The 19969-nt window shown below is 49.4% G+C and overlaps 2 protein-coding genes across 2 annotated transcripts in view; one reads left to right on the forward strand and one right to left on the reverse strand.

Moving 5' to 3' along the window:
- Window positions 1-756, forward strand: part of LOC103799999 (fascin-like) — a gene marked incomplete at its 5' end in the record, with an annotated part of 1829 nt that extends 1073 nt beyond the window's left edge. The window contains 2 exon segments of the mRNA XM_009072362.1: window positions 1-64; window positions 164-756. The exon segment at window positions 1-64 is cut by the window's left edge and continues 11 nt beyond it. Coding sequence (XP_009070610.1) covers window positions 1-64; window positions 164-366 — 267 coding nt within the window.
- A 6541-nt stretch (window positions 757-7297) lies between these two features.
- Window positions 7298-19969, reverse strand: part of RNF216 (ring finger protein 216) — a gene marked incomplete at its 5' end in the record, with an annotated part of 58471 nt that continues 45799 nt past the window's right edge. The window contains 5 exons of the mRNA XM_009072373.1: window positions 7298-7617; window positions 8198-8267; window positions 16323-16545; window positions 18952-19049; window positions 19319-19340. Coding sequence (XP_009070621.1) covers window positions 7298-7617; window positions 8198-8267; window positions 16323-16545; window positions 18952-19049; window positions 19319-19340 — 733 coding nt within the window. The remainder of the gene's footprint in view (window positions 7618-8197; window positions 8268-16322; window positions 16546-18951; window positions 19050-19318; window positions 19341-19969) is intronic.

The following is a 19969-nucleotide window of genomic DNA, read 5'->3' on the forward strand; positions in this document are numbered from 1 at the left end:
TCCAACCGCCCTTCCTACGACGTCTGCCAGCTGGAGTTCAACGACGGAGCCTACAACATCAAGGGTGAGTCCCTGGGGGTGGCTGTGGGCTGGGAGGGTGACAGCCATTGGGTCCCTGTGGTGGCTGACAAGGCCATCTTGTCCCCTCTCCCTGTGCCTGCAGATACCACCGGGAAGTACTGGATGGTGGGGAACGAGTCGTCCGTCACCAGCAGCAGCGACTCCCCCGTGGACTTCTTTTTTGAGTTCTGCGACTATAACAAAGTGGCCATCAAAATCAATGGCAAATACCTGAAGGGGGACCATGCTGGGGTCCTCAAGGCATCGGCCGACACCATTGACGCCTCCACCCTCTGGGAATATTAATGCACTTTAGGGTACCTCCCGTTGCCAACTTTTCTTTCCCTTCCTCCTTCCTCTTTTCCTTTGGGTTCTGTTTCTCCTCTCTGTAACAGGATTTTCAGACTGGCTTGCCCTTCCCTCCTGCCGTAGAGTTGGCGCGTTGTGTGGGAGGTGGGTCTCCATAAATCCCTGTAAGAACTGGAAAAGTGGTGGGGCAGCCTGCCTATAGCTTTGTAGAAGGGTCTGTCTCTATCCCCCCATCCCTGCCTCACTCCAGGTTTGCTGGGCTTGGAAAACGCTGTACCCCTCTCCCGGCTCCGAGCATCACCTTAGGTAGCTTTTTTTCCTCTCCTTGATTGAAAAAAGGGAATAAGATCACCTCTGTGCTCTCTTCTACCATATCAGCGCTGGCACCACCTCAGTCTGTGCTGCCAGTGTCCCCTGGAGCATCTGTCCTGGCCTGCCCCACTCCAGCCAGGGCCAGGAGTGATGGTGCTGGGCTCAGTCAGCTCCTCCTGGCTCCCCTGGCAGCTTCTCTCCCCTCCTGGTTTTTGGGGCAGGTTCATCCCCAGCTGAGCCATAAGAGGTGACCTTACATATCACAGCATCCCCTGGGGCAGGGCTGGTGTGCGCTGCCACACGTCCCTGCGGAAGGGCCAACAAGCTGCCCCATCCCCATCCACCTGGAAACGATTTTTTTTAGGGTGATCCCGTCTGGAAAGCCTCAGCCTTTCATCTCGATGGAGCCCTGAGCTCCTTGTGTCCCTCCACCCCACCTTGTGCTTCTGGCTCTGGAGGAGCATCCCAGACCCTGATGGTGGGTCCAGCCTGGCAGTGCCTGCCCTGAGGCTGGTCCTGCTGCTGTGCCTGGAGAGGAGGGCGTGGGGGACACAGAACCAACCTGTGCCGGGGTGGGCGCTTCATCCAGCTCACCTCCCGCGGGCTTCAGTCCCAGCAGGAGCCAGGCTGGCTGTGACCTTCCTGGGGTGGTGGCTGGAAGCATAAACTGCAGATTTTGGTTTACAGAATAGAAAAGTTCCTTAGCAAACTTTGCACAGTGATATTTGCTCAGTACCTTTGTTGTTGTTTTTTTCTCTCTCGTAAAATACTGGAACGGTGAAGCGAATCACTGAACACCTAATGCTGAATTCGGAAGCGCCTGCTCCTGCAGGCTCTCCTGAGGGGGCAGCTCCCAGTCCTGCTGCCCCTGGGGCACCTGGGCTGGGCTCTCATGAATCACAACCCTACTGGAAAAGGAAAAAAAAAGAAAAAAAGACCAAAACAGTATTTTTGTTAGTCTCTATTTATATATGCTCTCCATGGCACTGTGTGACCAGCTGTTGTCTGTACTAGGTCTGCATTAGAGTTTAACGCTGTCTGTAACGGGTGATGCTGCGCGTTCCTTAGGGTGTTGAAAGGCACTTTATCCTTTGGGGCCTTCCCAGGGTTGGTATCTGCTCCCTGCAAACACACCAAGGAGCCTTTTCCCGCGTGGGCCCCTCTCGGAGGGAGCGCTGGTCCCACCCCACGCCAAGGGTGCTCGCGGCGTCGCTGCCGTGCCAAACCAGGGCCAGTCCCTACTGCCGGAGGCCAGGCAGGGGCTCGTCAGCCTTAAAGCTGGAGGGACACCCCTCCGTAGGAGCTTGGTGCTAAACTCAGCTGGGAGAGCGAGCGACTGTCCCCTGCCAGGGGGACAACTCCGGGCCGGGGTCCCTTGCGGGCGCAGGGGATCCCTGCTGGGACTCTACCTCGGCTCTGCGCTCACCCCCAGGGGCTGCCCCCGGGCACCACGCTGCCCCTGAAGGACCGAGTGTCTTGCTGAAGCCCTACGTGACATTGTGACTTGGCACACACTTTCACTGGCCTTCACCCCCTCCCTGTGTCACCTCCTCCCTGTGCCCCTCGAACCATGTAACTCCCACTCTGGCTTCTCCTGTGTGACACTAGGTCAACATCTCTCCTGTCTCCTCTTATCGGGTGTCGTGACTCTCTGAAAACATCTCACTCTGAAAAGTTAAGTTTTGGGTTCGTTCGTTTTTCGTTATTTTTTTTTTTTTAATTATTATTTTTTTGTAAGTGCCATTTGTATAACTTAAATAAAGAAATAGCTTCAAATGGAGAAAGATGAATAAAAAATAAAACCTGCATTCGGATTCAAACTGGTGTGTGGTCTATTGGGGCTGCAACAGCCTTTGAGTGAGAGGCACAAGCCTGAGCATGGAGATTTGGGGTGGTGGAGCCTTTGGGGGCCAAACTGCCTCATGAAGATTGAGCTGGTTTGAGGGAGCTGAGGAGTTGGTGGTAAGGGAATGGTGACCAACAAGTTCATCTCCATGGAGCAAGGCATAAAGCTAAAGCCAAAGCCAGCTGGAGGCTGGGCCACCTCTGGAGGTGCTCAGAGCAGCCTGAAGCCTCTGAGCCCATGGGGATCTTTGGGGATAGGTCAAGGGCAAAACCACCTCCTGCAATCCAGCTCTCCTGCCCTCACAGCCAGGAGCAAAGCCACGGCCCCAGGGAGATTTTTTTTCCTCCTGACTCAGGTGTTTCACCTCTATGTGACGGCCCTGCCAAGAGGGAAGAGCAATGGGATGTTGGTTTTGGGTGCACAGCTTGGTACTTTGGAAGCAATCACCTCCTCCACTTGGTGATAGGGAGAAGGGGAAGATGAACTAAGGAGGGAAGGAGCCCAGCCCAGCCCACACGTCCTGCCAGAGGAGCCTGGATAGCTGGGATTTTCCTCCAGCACCCCTGGGACAGCTGAAACCAGCCCAGAAACTCAACCAACCCACTCAGGTGTGAGGTGATGCTGCAGTTTCAGCTGTGAAGAGAGTGTGCACCATGTGCTTATGGACAGTCTGGGGCCAACTCTGTCACAGGCACTGAGAGCAGCCAGCCCTTCCCTGCCCTTCAGCAGCACAGCTGGCTGGGCACTGCAGGGCACTGATGAGCTCCTGTTTGGCCTCAAAAATGTAAAGCTGGTTTGGTAAAAGCAAAGTTTGGCAAAGCAGGAGCTGAGCAGCTCCCCCCAGACACACACTGCAGGGGGATGGGGGTTAGAACACAGCAGCAAACCCCAAAGGAAGGAAGGATGTTCGTTCCTGACTATAAACAGGGAGAAATCAGGGCAGTGCAGGAAATGCTGAGCAGCTCCGATTGCCATGAGCTCACCCTTGCTGTGCCATCTGTGTGCATGGGCAAACCTGGTCATGACACCACCAGTGACACCTCCCCAGCCCGGGCAGGAGGCAGGAGGGAGGTTTGCTGGCTCAGCTGGTGGGTGCCCACACAGGGAAGAGGCTGTGGAGCTGCAGGGAGGACTTTCACCCTTGCCCTCTCCCCCAGCTGCCAATACACATTTCCTTTTCCCCTTCAGGCTGCATTCTGCACTTACCATCATTTACCACCACTCCTGCAAGAGGGAAACCCCCAGCCTTCCCCCCATCCTGGTTTCCATTTAAAGGAATGACTGGAAACCATTTTATATCCCATCCAGCTTTTCCTAGGGAGCATGTGGAACATATTAAGCTGTTCCAGGAGGGTCAAATGGGTTTTGCCTTGCAACCTGTGGAGTTTTCACAGGCACAGGCTGGGATCTGGCCCCACTCCCTGGCACTATCCCAGCACCAGGCTGGCACAGGCAGGAGGGAGGACAATGTTTCAGCTGTAGGAAAAGCACAGAGGTAAAAGCCAGAGTGCACAAATTTATTTACAAAAAATTCAAATTACAATATAATACAGGAACTTTTTACACACAGAATATTAGAGCTGTTTACTACCAGAATGTAAATAAAAATATTTTTCGGCTTTTTTTTCCTTTTTCTTTTTTAATAAACCACCTATTTATTTTCAGCTATCGTTATACAAAGTTGCAGAACATGCACATCTTTACAGGGTTTTTTTCTTTTAATATAACGTTTTGCTAAGTGCAAATACTAAGTTTCTCTCTCCACCTTTAAGGCAAGTAAGTGGGACACTGCAATTAGCCATAAGAAGTACCTGTTATGGGATCAGCCTGGACACAGCAACCTCCCTGTCACCTTTTAACCTTTCAAACCTTTTAACTACTGGTTCCAAGGCCTGTGGGGCAGGAGGGAAAACAGGATGTAGGAGTTAGAGACCAGGTCACAGCTGGTCTGGTGGCTGTGCAGTAAGTTTTGGGCTTTTTTCTTCTTGGTTTTTTTTTAATTAGATAAACCAACACAGATGCAAATGCTATCAGAAACCGTAACGTGAGGTCTCTCAGGTTAGAGGGAAGGAGCAGCCAAGGGGTTTGGCTGCAAGTTTTCAGTGCAATGGGTGTTTCCTTGGGGAGAGGAGCAGTGCTGGGAGCACAGCAGAGCCTTGGGGTGGCTGAAGGACTGAGCCCATTGCTGGGCACAGGACACCTCCACATCACAGACCAGCCACCAATTTATCTTCTCTCAGACACAAATAAACTCTAGGGTTTGGCAGGGGACATGGGAATCACAGTCCTCCCGTCCCCCTGCATCCACCAGGCTCCTCCAGGACTGTGACTGCCACAGCAGCAGTGACCCCGATGGATCACAGTCACTAACCTCCCCTTGTCACCTCTGCCTGACACTTCTCCATCTCCCTTGCTCCACCTCCACACTTCCCCCTGCCAAGGCTCAGTTCTCAATGCCCACACATCCTTAGACATGCACCAAAAGATGGGACTAGACCACCATCACACTTAATTCAGTTTGGGTCACTGGTTCAGTGCCCTGGCTGCTGTCCCTCCCCCCTGCCTGACACCCTGTGCACAGGCAGGTGACAACCCCAGCACCCTCCTGGGGAAGGGCACATGCCTCAGAGAGCCTGGAGGGCTCATCCAAACCAGTCCAGAAAATCTCACCTATTGAATAAACAGGATTGCCTCTCTGTATGGGAAGCCATCACTGCTTCTTCTGACTTATCTTACCACCTGCTAATGTTGTGACAGTCCTCATCCTCAAAATCCAACAGGATGCCCTGCTCCTGGCTACTGCAGGAATCACTTGGTGCAAGGCAGGATTTAAACCTGGCTAAAGCCCAGCTGAGCAGCAAGTGATAAAGCTCCTGCAGCTCCCAGACTGTTGCCAGAAATAAATTAACACAAAACTAAAAATTCCAGCAGCAAGGGAATAACAGTTGGTTATTAATGCTGGAAAGACCACGGCATGGAGGAGCCAAACAGAGCACTCCACAGGGAACAATTAGACTGACAGGCAACAGGAAAAATTGACTTAGCTCCAAAAGGCATAGAAGCCCCTCTGGGAGACCTTCCTGGGGACAACAGTCCCTACGTGCTGTCCCAGGCCATGGTGGAGGCTGTCCCTGGTCCAGGAGCTTCCCACCAACACCCTGTGCCCAGTGCTCCTGCATGCCCGAGGGGATGCTGGAGCTGGAGAGCTGCACGTGGGGGTCTGGCAGGAGCTGTGAGGTGGAGACAGGGAGTTTTACCTGAAAAAACAAATAAACTCACAGAACACCTGGATGCTCAAATACAGAGGGGACCAACAGGAGGGGAAATGCACCCAGGGGGTTCCCAGCAGGACAGAACAGGATGAAGCCTAGACCAAACCATTTGGAGAACAACAGCATAAGTGGGCTGCTAAAAGCCAGCCCAACATTCCTGGGAAGACTTTTTTTTTTTCCACAACTCTTTTCTAGAGGAGGCCTGTACCAGACAGCACAGCAAGGGGCTGTGTGGGGAAAGGGCCCTGTGCCACCCTCCTCCCACAGCCCAGCACTGCATCCCCCACTCCTCACAAGGAAGTCTTGCGTTTCCCTCACTTCCTAAGCCCAGCAATATTCAGGTTTAACTTTTAACACGCTTTGCTGAAGCCAGTTAAGCTGACACACACACTTTCAGAAGTTCTTTAGCTCCATGGAAGCAGCAGCTTCCTGCAGCATGAGGCTACAGCTGCCCCTTGGGCAGTGGGGTTGGGGTACAGGTGCTCCCAGATCACTGTGTCTGCATGCATGGCTACAGGGGTCATTCCTAATTTTCCTGCACATAGCACTGCCTACACATCTATCCAGGTGTTTCCCAGGCAGTTTTTGCAATACAGGGCACAGCTTCAGCTCTAGGTTGCTCCCAGCAGCTGCCTGAGGATTGCTGCCAGAAGCTGGGGGAGGTTTGGGATGCCAGATGAGAAAAGGAAAACAAAGGCCACATTTTGGAAGCTGAGGGGGACCCACCTCTGGGGGGGAAAAAAAAACCTGAGCTCTTCAAAGGAGGCAAGTTCAGTCCAGTCAAAGATTTGGGTGTCTGAAGCTCCTGCCACTTGCTAACACCCAAAACAGAACATGGCTCTGGTTTTCCTACCAAGATCTCGGCAACAGGATGGCTGCTGCAGCCCCTCGCTCCACTTGCAGAGTGAGAAATGTTAAAAACACCAAATTTGACTTGGTTTTGAGCCATTTATTTCTGCTGGAAGGTCCCAGCAGTGTACAGGGATGCTGGAGAACATGGGAACCCTGGCCTTGTGCCTCTCTGCAGGCAGCAGGCTCGGGCAGTGCCTCCTGTTACCTTGTTCCTGAAGGTCTTACTCGGATGCCAAGTCTCTCCTCCCCTCCTCCAGCACTCATTTGACCATGCAGCAGTTGCTCTGGCCAGCAGGAAGACAGGATTTTGGGAAAGTCCCCAAGGAACAGCTGTATCCTTGTGCTCCATAAAGTCTCACTTTCCCTCCCAATAGCTGTCTGAACAGGCTTTGTCAAGTCAAAAACATCTGGATGCCCAACACAGGAAGGAATTCCACCCCTCAGAAATGCAGCACCAAGCCCTGTTGCAGCACAGGTTGAAATGTTGGATTGCAAAGGTTTGGAAAAGCTCTAGGGAGTGGTGCAGTGCAGGGACAGAGTCCCCTGGCTGCTGGCTACACCCTGAGGGGCTGGAGTGGGAAGAGGGTGACGTTATGGGGTGGCTTTGCCCTGCAGCGACTCTACGCCAAGTGCTGTTGGAAGCAGGTCAGAATCGGTGCCGAGGCTGAGGGCCAAAGTGCATAGGCAAGTTGTGCTCCAGCTGCACATTAATCTGGGGAAAGTCATAGTTCACCCTCATGTTGGGTAATGGGGGGACATAGGGGGCAGGGATGGGGCCAATGTTGAGGGGAATGTTGTTGTACATGGGCCGGACGGGAGGGAGAGGGAAGGGAGGGTGTACGAAGGGGTATGGGGGCATCCGGGGCTGGTGGAGGTTCTGAGGAACAGGTCTAGGGATGACTTCAATTCTCTGGATTTTCTCCACAGGCTTTTCCACAGGAGGGCCGATCCGCTTGAAGCTGTTCTCTGCAGAGGGAGGAGAACAAAGAACAAGTCATCCCACAAATGAAACTCACTAACCTCAACCCATGCATGGTCTGACATTGCCATCAGCCTCCTCCATCCCCAAAATGTTCCTGAGCACTCCCCACACAGCATCACTGCTCACCACAAGCTTTCCTTCCACCTATACCACCCCACAAAGGGGGAACATCTCCTTTTGCAGCCTCTGTGCCCCCCCAGGATACAGCTGCCCCTTCTGCTGCTTTGCCAAGCGGAGACAGGTCTGTGCTTCCGTGACACCTGGTGCCACACAAGAGCTGGACACAAGCCTTGTGCCTGCTCAAGGTCCTGCACAGTCTGCAGACACCAGAGATTTAAAACTAGACTGGTTCCCAGGAGGAACAGGGTGATGGCTTGCACTCCCCTCTGGAGCAAAATTTGGGTGATGTTTGGTGCAGCACAGCAATGTATGGAGCAGCCTGCAAACAGCCAGGCCATAGGATGAATCCAATGCAGGTCCAGAGACTTGTCAGTAGCTCAGAACCCTCTGCTGTCCCATCAAACTAAATCTGATCCCAAAGCACAGCTATAGACTGTGACTTACCTCCATTCTTCTTCTTTTGCTCCTCTTCAGCCTCCTTCTGAATCTCCTGGATTATCTTTTCATCATCTTCCTAGAAATTAAAGGAGAACCAAGAGTCAGTGGGATAATTCCTCCTGCAGCAGCTTTCTGTTGTCTCAATGCTGCTTTCCTTTTCAGCACATTTGCATGGGAGAAACAAAAAAAAGGTGAACTGGGCTGAACTGTCCTTGTTTGGGACTGGCCTAGGATTAGGCAAAAGAAAGACTGTGATGGGGGAACTGCAGCACAAATAACCTGCACTCTGTGGAGTATGACCAAGAGAAGTGGATCAGCTTTCCAGGGAAATCAGCGCTAAAATGCATTGACTTGATGGAAACCAGAGAGCTGCAACCCAGCTCCACCCTCTGAAGAGCTGTTAATCTTTTAAATGGCAATAGGCTATTAAATATTTACATTATACCAGCACTTGTAGAGGTTTTGGCCCAACAGCTAGAATTAACACAACTTAAATCCTGGCTCTAGTAGCTAAATGGTGCCATTTAGATCTTATCTGTAACTCTGAGAAGGGCATAAATCCCAATATGTTTCTTTAATGTCTGTCTAGAGGTTACAGCAAGAATATTCAGAGCTGCTGCTCACTGAGAGCACAAGGATAAGGCAGAAACTGAAATTGTCCTTCTGGCTCTCCTCAGCTTCAGTTTTCTTAACTCAAAGGAACATCAGTGAGCTCAAAGGATGCAGTGAAACTTCAGGTGAGTTTCTGCACTGCAACACAGTGTAAAAGAGCTCACAGGATCACAGAGCCCTCATAGAGAGAGCTCCCTCTCAGTGCCAGGCAGCAGATGCTGCTGCTGCCATATGTGCAGCGATGGCAGTGAGGTCCTGCTGGTCCCTGCAGGGTTGAACTGCTGCTGCTTTGTGTCTGTGGGGATGAAACTCTACCTAGTGCTTTGAGAGGACAGTGTGTGGACCCTTGGTGTTAGTTATTAGGGAGGAAGGCAGAGAACAGGAGCTGTTGGATGACACACACCACCTGCATCAGGCACTCTGGGTCTCCTTGTAGCTGAAGAAGCACTTGGTTTTCTCCAGCAGCAAACCTGCCAGTGCTAACAGTAGAGCAGGAGGGAGACCCCAAGTACCCCACAAGGCACAAGACAATGTTGTTTTGCTCATCCTAATTTCAGTACTGCCAAAACACATGCATTTCTTCCTGAACACTCTTAATGTGGAAAATATCCTGTATTTTGAAAAGTGCTCTGGAATCAAATTAAAAATATGCTTAATACATGCAGCTACATTGAAATTATTTTAAGCTTCCCAGTCCCCATCTCATGGTCCTGCCTGTCTAGCAGCAATGCCTGGGAAGCTTGTGGAGAAGTCCCCTCCTCCACCACCAGATGAGGTTTCTCTGGGAGACTGAAGTTATCTTAATCTGTAGAAAGCCAAAAACTCAATACTTCCCTCCCTTTTATTATTCTGTGAGTCAATGGTTAAAATTAAGACTTTCCAGGACATGCCTTTTTTTTCCAAGCAGGCTTCTTCCACAGACTGGTAATTACAGCCTATCTATCTCCATAAAAACTGCTGAAGAGTGGCTCTTCTGAGCCTATATGGAATGTCTAACTACCTCCCAAGTATCACACTGTGATGTTCCCTGGCTGGAAAACCACCTGGGTATGGTCCACAGGCAACCAAACATCCCCTGCTCCTTTGCTGCCCCAGCAGTGCTCTCAAAGCTTCAAGACTTCATTTTTTTTCCTTCTCAGACAATTTTTTTTGCAATGCTCTTGAAACTGGAGACAGCCACCACTTCCATTTTATTGACACTCATAATGAAGCACCTGAAGGGTTTTTTTTGTTATATGATAAGAAATATATTTTAAGCTCCACCAAGCAAGATCACTATCTCCTTCCCTCACACAAAGGAACAAACCTCACCTTAAAGCCTAGAAACTTATGCCTTCTAACTCAGTCTAAAGTAAAAGGTTTAATTTACAAGATTATGGAAGAAACTGTTCCCTGTGAGGGTGCTGAGGCACTGGCACAGGTTGCTCAGAGAAGCTGTGGCTGCCCCATCCCTGGAAGTGTTCCAGGCCAGGTTGGATGAGGCTTGGAGCAACCTGGTCTGGTGGAAGGTGTCCCTGCCTGAGGCAGAGGGTGACCTTTAAGGCTCCTTCCAACGAAAACCATTCTCTGACTGTAATTAACCCTCTGAAATGATGCTTCCCAGGGACACCACTCTCCTGCCAGCACAGCCTGCGACACTGCAGCTTCACTCAGTCCTGCACCAGCCTGGGGGAAACAGACATACCAACAACACAACTTTACAAGATCCTCCTGCTGCGAGGGCTGCTTGACCCTCCCAGTTTAAACTGCAGCTGACCTCCCACTAATGGGCTGGACACAGCCATCTGCCCCGGGGCCAGGAGCCAGCTGCAACCCCCCAAGGTGATGCTGCCTCCAATTACTGTGGCTCCTGGAGCACTGGGGAAACATGGAACAGCAAACTCCATCTGCTAGACCTCCAAAACGACTCCTAACTCCCAAGGACAACATAAAACACACCTCCCAAGTGCAGTGGCCAGAGATCCCCACTCAACACCAGCCTCTCTTGAGTTTCAAGAGGTGCACAGCTCACAGCACACCCTGGATGCAAAAACCTGCCAGGAACAGAGCTGGATCAGGATGAGTTCCCGACTAGTTCTGCGACTGCAAATCACAGCAGAAGTACAACAAACCACATCACCACATACAGAATTTATCAGCTCTGTTGCTTCTCTGCTGATAAAAGTGTATTTTCCTATTGGAAGATTAAGAAGTGCTTACTCTTAATCCCACATACCAAGTCTTGGCTTGGAATTTTTTTTTTACATCAGTATTTCTCAAAAACTGGTATCCATTAATATTGAAACACCAAAAATACACTGCACAAAATGCACTTTCCTACTTAAGAGGCTGACATTAACTTTGGCAAGTGATGAGCACACAGCACCATTCAATACCTGCAGTATTTAGGGAAGATCCACATCCCAGACAGAACAAAGGAATTGATGATATGTAAACAGCAAGGTAATTTTAGGATGTTCCTGAAGGAAAGCTGATGCCACAAGTTCTGCCTAATACATATTGTGCAGGTCAGAATTAAAATAAATCCCCAAGTTCTAGTACTATTTTAGTGAATTTTGAAAAACATCTCCAATTCTTTGGAAGCAGAGGCTGGTTTTTGATTCCACAGTAATTGGAGAGAGATGACAGAGTCACTGAGGGACAAAGCATCCACACCAAAAACTGAGTTTTTATCAACACACTAGTTTTGTGGTGAGAAATCCTTTAACATCACATGGAGGTGGAGGCTGCAGAATGATTTCAAAAGCTTCTTGTGTCCCTTTTCCTGAGGAAGTTCAAGTCCCTTAATAAAGGATTAGATTATAAATTTAATAGCCTGTTCACAGGCTGTGCAAATTGAAGGGATTTATCTTGTCAAGTTAACAGTCATCTTCCTGTCAGCTGCCTTGCCTGCAGCAAGAAAAAACCCTAGAAATAAAGAAGAAAAAGAAAAAAGCAACCCCCCAAGCCCTGGGGGGGCCTCAGCCTGTATGCTTTTTGAGCAAGGCAGTAACTTGGCTCTTCTCTGAGAGAGGAAACACAGGGCAATGTGTGGCCCTTCCCCACACTCCGCTGCATCACGGGAGAAGGGAGGTGGCCAGGAGGAAAATGCAAAGGATCTCTGAGATGTATTCATCCTTTTTATCTGCAAACACTGCAGAAAGCAAACGTGGTTATTAACAGCAGCTGCGTTTTTAAGTGGAAAAACAGGACCAAGCTCTGCCCCAAACTCAAGAGCAGGATGCCCTTTGCAGGAGCTATCCCAGTCCCGCAGCCAAACCCCATAAATGTTCATCCCTGGGTAGTGTGGGAGCCTGCCCCTGCCATCCCCCAGCTGGGAAGGGATCTCGGCACGGAGGAGGCTTCTCCTTTCAGCCCTCTCCCATTGAATCCAGGGAATGCGGTGAGCTCGGAGCCAATCACAGCAGCACGGACGGCTCGGGCTGTGGATGGATTAGCCGGGGAGCTGGGCTGGGTTGCTAAGTGAGGCACCTTTCCATGGCAGGGAGGGCCCGTTCAGCAATGCTGGTGCAGAGGAGCCACAGCAGCATCCGCACAGGGCCCTGCCACGGGCAGACAGAGCCCAAGGAGAAACAAACTGCCCTTGGGAACGAGAAAATACAGCAGCAACCGAGATAACAGCTCGGCAAGACACAGAGACAACCTCCCCCCAGACAAAGCCTCCTCTGCCCAGAACTGAAGCGCCATCCGGGGAGCTTTTGAACGCCCTGTTTTTATCTCCTGCACTTCTCGTTATCTTTAATTATTAAGTGTCACAGGCAAGCGGCTGCTGCCGCCTGAGCCAGGGAAAACAAGCGACCTGGAGACTATTTCTGGGCTGTGCAATCCCTCCCCTGACTTTAGAAAGTGCTTCACCACCGCTGCCTCCCCCTTTCTGCCTCTTTGCTGCTCCTTTTTTCCACGTACATGTGGCTGCAGCCGTTCCTAATAAACTTGAAATGATTTTTCACGACGGAGGCTTCCAAAGGACTAAGGGGTTTTGTTTCAAATCATTCCCAGATCAGCTGCGGAGAGCCTGAGCAAGAACAGGCATGGGCTGTCTCTGGCGTGTTCCTCCATGCAGCAGGAAGCAGGGATGAAAGCAGGCAGTGTTGTAACTGGAACAGAGCATCCGCAGTGCTGCAGGAAAAGGGGGGCCGGGATGGGGATGAGGCACATGCTGCTGTTTAAGAAATGCAGAGTTATTTCAGCAACAGGCATTCCATATCCATGGCTTTCTGCGAATTCCCTGGATTAACCATATGCTTATGATTGAGGCATTTTATAGCAGTTAAAAAAAAAAAATAAACCAACAAAACCTATCACAAACTCCACATCCTAAATTCAGGGGTGATTTCCCCCCCCAAATCCTACAGGCAGGACTATGCACTTTGTGCATTGCATTAATGCATTTGAAGTTTTACACAGTCTTCACTCAACATCATCTTTTTATAACACCAGAAGGAGGGATAATTGCAAACACCTCATGATGATTAGTCTTTGGCTTTGAACTTTAACAACAGGCCTTTGGGAGGGTTTGAAGAGTTTACTGAAAACATCTTAAACTTTAAAGCCAGAAAAAAAAGCCTCTGTGCAGTATTACTGATAGCCCAAAGATGACTATTAAATTCAAAATAATACATTGGAGAGCAGAACTTGGTTTACCAAAACAGTCAGAATGCATCAATCAATTTGCACCATGGGATTTGTAAAAAACTGGGTAAAATGCACACATCAGCCCTGGGCTTGCTACAGATACTTAGAAATCAGGGCAAACCGTTCCCATAGCCCAGAGCCATAGAATATTCTGAGCTGGAAGGAACCCACAAGGATCAGAGTCCAACTGCTGACCCTGCACAGGACAACACAACAATCCACCATGTGCCTGAGAGCATTGTCCAAACACTCCTTGAACTCTGTTAGGTTTGGGGCTGTGACCACTGTCCTGGGGAGCTGTTCCAGTGCCCAAACCAAACACCTGGGAAGAACCTTTTCCTAATATCCAACCTAAACCTCTCTTGACAAAGCCATTCCTTTGGGTTTTGTCACTGGTCACAGAGCAGAGACCGGTGCTGCCCTTGTGAGGAGGCTGCAGACCCTGTCTAACCCCCAGGCTGACCAAACCCAGTGACCTCAGCCACTCCCTGCATGGCTTCCCCTCTGGACCCTTCACCATCTTCATAGCTCTCCCTGGGATGCTTTCTAATAGCTATATTCCCACTGCTCCATCCCAAGCTCTGTCTCTGGCAATATTGCATCAGCCCCTCCTGAAGCTCTCAGCGAGCAGAGCTGGAGCTCAAATGGGCTGCAGGACAGGCACGTGAGGACCTTTGGGCAAGCAAGTTCCTGGGAAGAGCTCCTGGCACATGTTCATCCCCTACAGGGGTGCAGGGCACCGATTAGCTCCAGAAAAAACAGTGATGAAGCGATTCCTGCCTGCCCCCCTGGAAGCTGCTGACCACAGCCCGACTGCAGCTTGTCTTGGAGCCAGCAAATATTGCACTGATGCTTTTAGTCTCCAGCCTGATTACAGTGTAGGGACAAGATTTTAACTAACCTTCTATTATGGGAAATTTTGAAGCATCTGCTTTACTCTCTCAAGATCGTTTGAGACCAAGACTAACAGATGCTGCAGTTCCTAGAGGACTGTCTTTAATTTGTTTCTAACCCAAGCTAATGAATAGGTTTACTTATACTTTCACAAGAATCATTTCAGACTTGGAAAACACTAAACATGTGGAAAAGAACAAAGGTTCCCTATTTAAAAAAAACAACTTTATTTTGCTGTAAATAATGGAGAGTTAGACCCAAACCAGATCCTTCAAAAGATCCACCCCTTGGATAGACATCATCCCTGGCAAAGGATGCCTACTACTGATGCAATGGTGTTTTGCTCTTTCAAATTCCCATATCAAGACTCAAATTCCTTTCCTCTCCTCACACCTACGAGGATAACTCCTGTTTCCATGGTCCATACAAAGACCAACCAGGAGGGACTGGGATGGTGTCACTAAGCCCCTTATGAAAGGAGATAATGCACACAGGCCACTCACATCATTTCAGCCTTAGAAACCAACAGTTGAGTTATTCTTCGCATCCCAGTGAGGACAGTCACCCAACTTCACCTCCCCAGCCCACCAGTGCTCCATCATCCAAAAAGAAATAAAAACAAAAGAGAAGTCAGTGCCAGCTCTGTGCTGACAGTGGGAAATTTTCCTTTGCCACAACATTGGTTAATTAGAGAGCTGGAAAGGGCCTGGTGACAGTGGCCTCTTTGTGCTGCTTATTTATTTATTTATTTTAAAGTACAGTACAAGCATTTTGAGAGGCCTCATGTTTTCTCTGGCTCTGAACAAATGCCATCACCCAGCACAATCAGCAGCCTGATGGGAACAACGGATGCCAGCGCTGCCGAACCCTGAATCGCATCCTGGTGGAGAACAGGGAAGAGTGGGACAGGAACCTGAGAAGCACGTAATCAGGTGTTGGAAACGCTACAGGGGTGTCTGGAAGGAGGTGTCTGTGTGTAGTTTAACAGCTCACATTGACAGGATGAAGCAGGGAATAAAAGCAGGGAAGCAGAAGACTAGGAAGTTCATGCTGGTTGCGACATGCTGGGAGCTCCCCAAGAGCCTGCAGGTAGGAGGAAGAGATTTAGAGTGGCTTTTCCCTGGATCTGTGCAGGCACAGGACTGTGCACATCCCCTGCAAAAAGGGGGGCTGGGAGCAGCCTGAAAAGCTGCAGCAGCCTGAGACAAAGAAGTGCTGAGAAAAAGGAAGCTCAGACAAGCCCCAGGAAAGCATATCCACATTCATGTTGTTCTACTGCTTTGCTGAAATCAGGAAATTCAACTCCTGCTCCTACCAACACTCCTGGATTTCTGGTATTGAAGACCTCTAGTTTACAGAGATGCTGCAGCAAGTCTTCCCATGCGTGCCACAGCTACAAGCTGTATTAAGTTACTACAGCTTCCCTCACAGTTCATTCCATGCTTCAGTTCTCCCTTTGCAGCTGTTGACAACAGCCATTGAGAACAGACCCAACTACAACTCCAGGCCATTGGCTTGCAGGCACTTTTCCAATGGGTCCATGTCTGTGATAGGACTCAAACAGCATTTGGATGACCTGGGCACCAAAACCAAAACTCCCCTTGCCTCTAGATCCAAAGCAATACCAACAGCACCTCAGCTGCAAAATATAGGAAAAAGCCCCACTAATCCCAACACTAGCTACCATGCCTGATGTCAGCACACATTCCCCATCAAGTCTTTCCACAAGCCTCACTCCCCAGAACAGCACTCAGAGCACTTCCAGCCAAAGCCCTTATCTGACAGAAGCTGTTTTTCCCTAAAGCAACACCATCTCCTTCCAAGCTGTGGTCAGATGTGACTGTGCTGATGCAGGATCCTGCAGTGTGGTTTTAGCTGCCTTGGGAAAGGAAAAGTGCTGGCTAAAAACACGCGTTTTCCTCTGGTGCAAGGTTGGAACAGTAATTGAAATCAGGGTGAGAATCATTCACAGAAGTCCTTCATTACTTACTGTGGGATCTGTCCAGAGAGAGCACTTGGCACAGTCCTGGCAGGGTGCCCCAGGGGAGCGTGGGTGCTGGCAGAAGTGGTCGTAGCCGTTGATGGCAGCGCGGCAGAGGTAGCACATCTGGGCACCGCAGCGGCAAGACATGCGGTTGCAGCCCTCGGATTTAATCAGGCCAGTCCCACACTTGTGGCACTTCCTAATCCGGGCAGCTGTCATCTTCTCTTCTCTGCAAGAGGAGGGAGAATTAGCAAAGGGGTGTTTGCACTCACCAGCCTGTGGTAGAATTACTGTTACACTATCCCAGCGATGCTTTAACCCCTCTCCTCTTTCCTCCTACGCCATCCCCACGGTCTACCACTGTTCCAAGGAGGTCTGGGCTCAGCTCCACTTGGAACCAGCCCATGACAACTCAAGAACAAAATAGGTGGAAAAAAGTCCACCACTGGCTGCATGCTGCAGCCCCAATCCTGGTTTCCATGTGAACCAAAGCACCAGGCTCTGGCTTGGGAGGAATTTGAGCCACAAGTTCAAGGGCCAAAGGGCACATGGATGCTTGACTTGGCTACGGAAAAATACAGCCAGGGAGATAAAGTTCAGGGAAAGCAAACCCTTAGCTGTCACCTCTAGCTAGTTTTATGTTTGCCTGTTGCTCTGGCTACAAGTTGCCATGGCCATATATTTTTTTTCCAAGCCTGGCTGCTACACTTCAGTTTTATTTGATTTTCCTTAAATTTAAATCTGTAACTGAAAAATAATCACATCTTTCCCCACAGAGACTGGGTTTTCTTTTTTCCCCTTAGATTCTCTGCACACATTTTCCAGAGGTTATTGCTTTAGGTTTAAGAGATGGGTTTATTCTCACAGAGCACCAATGGGAATCCAGGACAAAGCACAGTCCTTGTCCCTAAGGGACATTCTGGCAGTGACATATACTCCAGCACAGGCTCAGCTCGCAGCAATGCTATTTTGGCACGGAACTGGAGGAAAGCCTCAGTCATTTAATTAAAAGACTTAGGAATATAAATTATCATCCTAAGGGCCAATTTTCTGACCGTTGGAGATCACGTTACACTTTAATTCACAACCTAGAAGTGAAATTTGATGACAGAAGAGCAAAGAGTGTGTTTTCATGGAGGGAAGCACAGCTCTCCTGCTACGCTGGCCTGGCAGTGGGGAAGGATCATCCTTAGCCAGGCATCTCCACCCAGAGACTTCAGTGGATCTGCAAAGTCAACATACGTGTGGGGAGATGGCAGGGAGGTATTTTGGAGGATCACAGCAGCAAACCAGGATACAAACTGCTCCATCAGCACAAGCAGAGGAGCAGGGAAGGGTGAGGTGGGAACTTCCCTGCCTTGCAGCCACCCAAAGCTCCCACGCAGTTATACCCAGCAAGACCTGCACCCAAGCATGTGGAGATGGGCTAAGAATAGAAACAAAAAGCCCAACTTGAGACTGACTTTCCTCTGAGCTGCAGCTGCTCTTCCCTCTGCTCCTCAACAGGATGCTGCCGATGCAGATTTCTTTTTTGGAAACTTTGAGCCAGGCAGGAAGCTTGGCCTGAACTCCAGCTGTGCTTCCCTTTCCTTACACAGGGCTTCAAAAGGAAGTTTTTATTGTATCAGCAGTTAGACTCATCTAGCCACAGCAATGTGCTGCTAAAGGTTTTGAAACTGGTATTTTTTCCCTTATTAGGGACATGACAACTCGCTCCTCTTCCCTTTCTTTCCTACAGCGAAAGCAGTGGCAGAGAAAAGAAGTCCTATCGAATCTATAAAGATTTTGTTCTGAATTAGGGATGTGGGATGAGCAAGCAACAGTCATTCAATTCCCAGTGGTAGAGCTTTCCAACCTCTACCCATGCCAGACACTCTAAATCAGAGGAAAGGATTGGGCAATATGGGCAGGTCCCACTTGGCTGCACCAGACATGTAACTCCATGGATGAACCTTCCCTTGTTTCCTAAAGGCAGAGAATTTTGTCATTTACTGTAACAAGAGATCAAACTACAAGAGATTTTAGGGAAACAGTTGGGATTTACACCTGTGGATTTCAAAATGTGACTCCACTCTGTAACAATTCCTACAAACTGGTTAGAAACAGGGATAAGCTTTGGTAAGAAAACACATCCTCTCCCACAAAGCCAGAAAGCAACAGCCGAGCAAACCATGCAGGTCTCTGCTCCAGACTTTCAAAGGGTAATGACGACTTACTGTGACTTAAATCCACTTATTTGCCTCCTTACAACACCTTCCTTCTCCCCCCCAGCAATGCTAATGGAGGTTTCTCACCTCTGAGAAGACCAGGTGCCAGCCTGTGAGACACTGGGCCAGCCAGAGGAGCAGGCTGGGCTGGTGACAACTTTCCCACGTTCTCAAATTACCAACTGGATCTGCTGCCAAGTATCTTTCACAGACAGAAATCCCATCCTGGGAGCTGTCTGACCCTTCAGCTCTGACATCCCTAGGACCTTCCTGTGGAAGGTAGTGACACCCAACAGAAATTTAGGGCCTCTGCTAGTCAAGGACAGAGATGTGTCTCACTCCCTCCACACCAGACACCATCGCCCAGTGTACTGTGATTACCAGTTCATCCACATCCCTGTTGTTCCCTGGTGGTAGAGTTCACTTACATGGATGTCCTGTACTTGATGTCATCCTTCTCAGCCAGCTGCTCACATGTGAGGTTCATGTGCTCCTTCCACAGCCCCTGGCACTTCCGACATGTTTCCTGAGGAGGATAACAAGCATGAAAGGAACTTTCCCAACATCACTATAAGCATTAGGAACTGGAAAAATTCCCATCTTTCCCCCCACCGAACTGCAGGTTCTCAGTTGAGGATGGGGCTGGCAGTATGGCACAGGGGTCTGCAGGTCTGTCCTCTGCTGGAGGCAGAGTAAGTCCATAAATAATTGGAGCCAAGGGTCTTTCCAAGGCACAAGAAAATGGATGCATAAATCCATAAATCCTAATTCACCTAAAACTCACTGGACAGCTACCAGGTTCACATCCTGGAGGAGACTGCAGAGGTGAAAACATGGTGCTAAAAGACATGAAGTTTATCTGTTTCCTGACCAAAATCCTTCTCCTCCTCTTAGTTCTGCTGGCAATGGAAACCTTGCAGCTGCATCAACTCTGCTTCACCAGCCATACAGCAAACATATATATTACATATATACTGTTTTGTAAAACATCACAAAACTAAGTTCAAGCAGATTATGTGAGTGAACAGCTTAAAAAGACAGAGTGTGGACAAACATCATAAAACATACGAACAAATATTTATGAATTTAACCAAAACAGCTGAACTAAACTTTGAGCAAGTGACTGAACTCTCCTATTCTTGCAAACTCTAGCACGAGGCTCTAATCCAGGACTGGTAAAGCTGCATGGAGCAGGATTGCTGTGGAAGCACTACTGGCAAGAGAGCTTGGACCAACACTGGGGACAGAGCTGATTTTTTTGGTTGGCTGGCCAAAGAAAACATAATTTTGTTTTGGGTCAAACAAGAGATTTTTTCCTTTAATTTGAGGAAGATTAAAAAACATCCAAATCAAACTTGAAAAAAGTACACATTTCACAATCCAACTGTTTCATCTTCAGGATGGCTGGGGCTCAGGCTTTCAAATCCAACTTTCCCTCTCAGCAGG

Source organism: Acanthisitta chloris, unplaced genomic scaffold (genome assembly GCF_000695815.1).
Source record: "Acanthisitta chloris isolate BGI_N310 unplaced genomic scaffold, ASM69581v1 scaffold15470, whole genome shotgun sequence".
Lineage (NCBI taxonomy): Eukaryota > Metazoa > Chordata > Aves > Passeriformes > Acanthisittidae > Acanthisitta > Acanthisitta chloris.